This window comes from Lycium barbarum, chromosome 2 (assembly GCF_019175385.1).
Source record: "Lycium barbarum isolate Lr01 chromosome 2, ASM1917538v2, whole genome shotgun sequence".
In the NCBI taxonomy this organism is placed as follows: domain Eukaryota; kingdom Viridiplantae; phylum Streptophyta; class Magnoliopsida; order Solanales; family Solanaceae; genus Lycium; species Lycium barbarum.
The window spans coordinates 152,878,912-152,885,518 of NC_083338.1; the positions used below are offsets into that span (position 1 = coordinate 152,878,912).

Genomic DNA, 6,607 nt, shown 5'->3' on the forward strand with positions numbered 1-6,607 from the left:
TTAGAAAATAAATACACTACTAACGGAAGTACTTATCAGTTCTGCTCTAAGAAGTCATCCTTTTGAAAGCAGCAACTCAAGACATTTTTGGTTCAGAAATCTTCTATTGTTATTTAACATTTCAAAACAAGCAACCCTTCTTCTTTCGGTTCTCAGAAATAAAAGAATGCCAAGCCTGATTTCCCTTCCCCAATCCTCTTATTTCGTTTTCTGCAAATACTTTAAATTACTAACATATCCGACCAATCTATTATGATAGTAAGAGTTAAGCAGCAGAACTGGACATGAAGCTAACAAGTGTAAAAACAATATCCTCTACAATGGTATTGCGTTACCAGTTTCCACTACTAAAAAAAGCAGAACAAAAAATGTCAATTACAAGTTCTGTCAGAGGGGAATACAACATGTAAGTCAGGAAATATAGGGGGGAAAGCCAAGGATTAGCAGCCAAATAATGCTATATGATTCATCTGAATTTGCTACTACCTAATATTTGACAAATAACTAAGTCCCACTAGATTGGTGACCAACTAAAAGACCATGTTATACCAAGGGGATTTGGCATTCTGCCTTAACACTTATCAGTTCCTCCCCAATGGTTTCTCCAGCTTTTGGAGCACCAGCTTCGTTTAGCAGCAAAGTAAGTTGATCAGTGAAGATCAGGTTCTTCAGCTGCATCAGCTGTTGCCACTCTTTTTCCACCTGTAAATCACGTTCCTCAAAATGAGCAATTCTGTCCTCAATCTCCTTGGCCTGTAGAGCACAAAAGCAAACATGTACAAAGATCACAAAATCAATTAGCACTGATGACCTCAGCAACAGAATATTGGTATATTTAGCACTCGATTTCATGTACGAGTATACCTCAATTGCCACATTAGAGACGCCTCTCTCCAGGTCAAGTTCCTCCTTCTCCAGCTGAGCCTTCGCTTCAACAAGAGTACTTTCAAGGGTATCCTTCGCATACCCATTGGAAGTGCCATCCGATTCTGCATAGTATAAGAGCATGTCATTTACAGCACAAATCCACTGAGCCATCTAGAAGTCTATTGCTTGTAAAATTGGAAAATGAATTTTTCATCTTCCTTTTCACTATTTTATTTTGTTGTAATTCCCTGAAAATCTGCCTCCTTTGCCAACAGTTCTATCACGAGGGAGGGTTGCTCAAGTGGTAGACTAGTGCAAAGGTTTAGGTACCCACAGGGAAAATCGGTAAAAACCATTCCTGCTCCTACGGTGGGAAGGGGGCTTTAGTAGGTATGTTTTTTTTTTTTTTTTTGGGGGGGGGGGGGGGGGGGGGGTTCAAGGGTACCCATGGCCATGGCCATCTGCAAGTTCTCCTAATTGTCCATAGTTCCCTTAGTCCAAACTCCTAAGAATCCGGAAAGGATAAAAGTCATTTTGATATACCGATCAGAAGAAAAAGATAAAGTCATTTTGATATTCAGAAATACGAGATTGGAACACTTTAATATCAATATTGGAACACCAGAAGCCTCTTATCCTGGTCTCATTATCACTAAAGTACTCATGGAATAGTTTAATCACTCTAAATTAATTGTGTATCAAGGTCATTAATGTCTCCGTCTGGAAGAATGTCAATCCTGTCAGAATAGAGAGAGGCTAGGCAATGATTCCAGAAAACATCCTTGTAAGCTAAACAAGGATGTCAGTAAACATGACCCTTAGCATTCTACACTCCAAAAGTTGTTGTCAGACGCTCCCGGACAAAATGTAGCCCACAATGCACCAAGAAATTACATTAGTTAACATTGTAAATGTGCAGAGTAAGACTACTGCATAAACCAAGTGATGAGCCGCATCAGATTTCGCTTTAAACAAACTCATTTCTTAAGAAGCTGACACCCCAAATATCTAATTGTTTGCAATTATAAGCATTTGCTGTCAAAACTAAAACAAGTAATAATAAGTAGTGACAAATACCTTGCTTCTCCACACCAGAGGGTAGTGATCCTAGCCTCCCTTTAGTTATTCCCTCACCAATCTCAGACAGAGCTGTAACAGCGGCATGTGCTGCCAATTCTGCAACCTCTTTTCCTGCAAGAGCAGAGAGGAAAGCAGCCTACACCAAGATTCAAAAACAAAAGGAATCACTTGAGGTCTGACTTGAATAATACTCAAGAGTTAATCAGTCAATTTATCCACCTCAACAAATCGGCAACCCAAAAGACTCTTAGTCAATAAGGAAGAGAAATTATCAAATCTCAGATGAGAAGCGAAGTTTCCTTGATCATGTTGAAATTGAAATTGCTTCAGCGACTACAATGAACTTGCAAGTATCCAAGGCAAAATATACAGTCTACAAGCACTTAATCCATGTCCAAATTACGTTCGATATTCATGGTCCACAGTACTAAAAAGAACATATTGATCTAACGTCCTAAACACTTCCATGTAATAAGAAATGTAATTGAGTACCTGAGCCATAATTGGGTTGCTTGCATCAGCAAGGGGTGTGAGGCGCATTCTCTTGGATGGAAGATACATAGTTTCAGACCCGAGTTCACCATCCACTTCTGCAGATTCAGGAGGGCCCACAAACTGCTCACCAAAAGGAAGCTTCACAAATCGAGCCACACATTCCTTCGGGCTTCTACCACCAACATGCTCAGCAACCTTCTTCCAATCATCGCCATAATGCATAAGAGCTTCTAAAAGGTGCAAAGTCTCTTTGTCAGTCCAATCTGTCTTAACTTCTTCACTAATCTCAACTCGCCGAAAATCTGAAGAATTGAGGCCGACTCTGTAATTATTACGAACATAGCATCTTGCACAAAGAGTCAAATCATGCTGCACTTAAACAAACAATATTGAAGTAAACTTGTATCCGATCATAGCAATACTGCAAGTAAATACTGCCATTTAGGAGTATGCAAAAAATTTAGAAAACAAAACTTGTTTAATTGAAACCACCAGCTACAAAGTAGGAAGCTATAAGCTGAACAGCGAGAGCTAAATTAAGTATCATCAAATGAGCTGAAGTTTAAAGATTCAAAATAAACAACACAAACCAAACACTGCAAAATGGGAGATTGCCGCAATCACCTTATCAGACGCGAAACAGGCAATGCTGCAAACAGTTTTACAGGCATTGCAGAGTCTTTTTTTAGGAACAGTAAGATCAGTGGAAGTTCCATTAGGTTCACTGTTTTGCTGAGCAGAAGCAGATGTTGACTTTGACTCTTTTTCTTCCCACTTGAGAGACTTGGAAGAGTTAGCAGTGTAATTAATCAAACCCCATGTGTCCAAGAAATCGAAAACCCTACGAATTGAACCGACGTCTCCAACAATAGTCTTGCGAGCCTCAGTAAAGGTGAGTTTTTTAGTGGGGTTATCTCTAAATCTACGAATAATGGTATTCCTATAGTATTTGTAAGTCTTAGGGTTCTTAGAAGGTGATCTTCCGTCGAAGAACTCAGGAAGAAAACGAACCTCACATTCATGAATGCTATTCCATGAAAACCAACCTAAAAGAAGAACACCCAAACATCAACTAATCAATCAATACAGAAATATGAGAAGCAAATAGGAATAGGGGACTTACGAGAATAGGTGGGAATATAGACGAAATCAGGCTGCTCGGTGGTGGCGGTGGGGTTTGGGGAGGATTCCAATTGCTTTGCTGGCAAAACTTCCGTTTGAGGTGGCTGCGATGGTGTTTGTGGTGGTTCTGCTTGTGGCGGAGAGGTAGTTTCAGGGTCGGCTTTAATTGCCGGTGACTTGCTTTCGCCGGCTTCCGCCATGTTCCAGTTTCACAAATTTAGACAAAACGCACAACGCTCTATGTCAGCCAACTATCCACGGAATTACCATTATTTATACTAAGGTCCGTTTTAGTTTATATATTTTGATGAATACTCTTTTTAGTTTTACTTTCTCAATTATTTGCTTGTGTCCACTTTTGGTCTTTCAATTGTTAATAAATTTTGATGTTAGTCTTTGAGAAAGGACCGAAATAATACATTATTTTTGGGATTGAATCTAAAACCATACATATTCTTTTACATGCAGCATTAATAGTTCATTTTGTTTGCATAAGTAGTGCATTTTTAGTTAACTCTCAAATATTTTGTTAAAAATTTAACGAAAACGGGTAAAATGCCCCTGAAATATTAGAAAAGGTTTAAAAATACCCTTCATTCATCTATTTTGCTAAATATACCTCTCAATTCAACTTTTTGGCTCATTTATGTCCTTTAACTAACGGTCAACACTATATTTTTAATTTATTTATTTAAATAACACATGGCATTTTATTACTGGAAAATTAATTTTTTTTTTCAAAAAATATGGAAAATAGTTTTTTAATTAAAATATCTGAAAAAATGGTTTTTTATTAAATCAACAAAAATTGATTTTTTTGTCCTAAGATTTTTAGATTTTCATAATTTTATTTTTAGGTCACTTAAAAAAAAAAGTGGATTTTTTTTTTTTCAAAATCTGAAAAACTAGATTTTTATAAAAATCTGGAAAAAATGTTTTTTTTACAAAAAGTGTGGAAAATCGTATTTAAAAAAAAAATCCAGAAAACTATTCTTTTTAAAATCTAGAAGAAAATTATGAAGTATTAGTTTTGCATATTTTACTTTAAAATTCAGTTTTTTCAGATTTAAAAATTTTAGTTTTCCATATTTAAAAAAAAAAAGGTTTTCCACCCTTTAAAAAAAATACAGTTTTCAAATTTAACAAAATTCCACATTTGTTAATAAAAATTCAATCCTGAATTATTATTTTTAAATGTGGGCTTACCCCCCCCCCCCCCCCCCACACACACACACACATATATATATATATATATATATAGTTGTTCTAGATTTTATAAAAATTCAATTTTTTCAGATTTAGAAAATCGGACTAGTAATAAAATGTCATGTATAATTTAAATATTTTTTTTAAATTTAGTGTTGACTGTCAAAGAGCATAAATGAGCCAAAAAGTTAAACTGGGGGTATTATTAGCAAACTAGATGGATAAAGGGTATTTTTAGACCTTTTCTAATAGTTCAAGGGCATTATTGCCCTTTTTGGTTAAATTTTTAACATAATATTTGATAGTTAACTAAAAGTGCATCACTTATGTAAATATAATGGACTATTAATGCTCCATGTAAAAAAGGGCAATTCGCAGAATTGCCCTTCTTTTGGGGTGGTCTTTAAATTTTGCCCCCCATATTTGAAATCTTTAAATTTTGCCCTTCGCTAAATCCCATGGGTTTCAGGTTCGAACCCCCACACAGTCAAAATTTTAAAAAAAAATCGCAAGGCAGAGTTTAAATTTCGCTATGCCCCCATCGGCATACACTTGTGAAGGAATTAGCAAAGTTATGCCGGACCCGGCATACTTATGCCTTATGGGCATACTTGGCATAAGTATGTCGGTTTCGGCATAACTTTGATAATTCCTTCACAAGTTTATGCCGGATCCGGCATAAAAGTTTGCCTATTAAAAGTATGCCCCCATCGGCATAAACTTATTAAGGAATTATCAAACTTATGCCGATGGGGGCATACTTATGCCTTATGGGCAAACTTTGCCTTGAAGCATATATATGTATTTTTTTTTAACTTTTCAAAGTAAACCTTTAGTAATGTCTTAACTAAAAGTGTGTCCATAAAACATAACTAAAAGTATGCCCCATAAGGCGTAAGTTTTCCTTAAGGCATAACTAAAAGTTTGCCTTATAAGGCAAAGTTTAAATTTTGTATGCCCCCTCCGGCAGACTTTTAGTTATGTTTAACTAAAAGTCTGCCGGAGGGGGCAGACTTTGCCTTGAGGGACAGACTTTTAGTTATGCCGGATCCGGCATAACTTTAACTTTTTCTTAAAGATTGTATGCTGGATCCGGCATACACTCCCCCAGTCCTGCCTTGCGAAATTATTTTTTTATTTTATGCCTGAGCGGGGGTTCGAACCCAGAACTTCATGTATTCGCCCATCTTTCCAAGCAAAGGGCAAAATTTAAAGACCACAAATATGAAGGGCAAAATTTAAAGACCACAGATTTGAGGGGCAAAATTTAAAGACCACCCCAAACGAAGGGCAATCCGCGCAAAAAAATGTGTAAAAAAACATGTATGGTTTTAGATCCAAACCCAAATATAGTGTACTATTTCGGTCCTTTTCTCGTTAGTCTTTTGTTATATATAATTGAGTACTTTTAACTTTCCATTAACTAAAATGTGCACTTGTAATCGCTTGCAAATATTTACAAATTTATCATAACTATAAATTATTTCACCACCTAATATGTGTTAGGTTAAATTTGTACTATTACTTCGTGTTTGATGGTTAAATAATTTAAATATCTAAATATAACATATTTTCTTCATAAAGGGATCAAAAGGACACATTTTAATTAATTGTACTAAGTCATATACCACAAGGATCAAAATTAAAGTTAAATAATAATTGGGGGACTTTTAAACATATCTTAAACCATGTAAACATTCGTGCGAAATTGGTACTTTTAACTACAAGGATCTGTATTTATTTGCACTCCTTAAGCAAAACAATGAATATAATCTAATCACTACATTATCCTTTATTTCTCTTAAAACTATTACATTTAATTAACACTTAAATCATG

General features: G+C 35.7%; 1 protein-coding gene across 1 annotated transcript; it reads right to left on the reverse strand.

Annotated features, from left to right (window-relative positions):
• Positions 1–291: 291 nt before the first annotated feature.
• On the reverse strand, positions 292–3,839 carry LOC132628258 (SWI/SNF complex subunit SWI3B). Its single transcript, XM_060344037.1, has 6 exons — positions 3,566–3,839; positions 3,067–3,488; positions 2,440–2,811; positions 1,945–2,083; positions 865–989; positions 292–753 (listed from the first exon to the last, which is right to left on the reverse strand). Exons 1-6 carry the CDS (start codon positions 3,762–3,764, stop codon positions 544–546), a joined length of 1,467 nt encoding a protein of 488 aa, XP_060200020.1. The 5' UTR covers positions 3,765–3,839; the 3' UTR covers positions 292–543.
• Between the last annotated feature and the right edge of the window lie 2,768 nt (positions 3,840–6,607).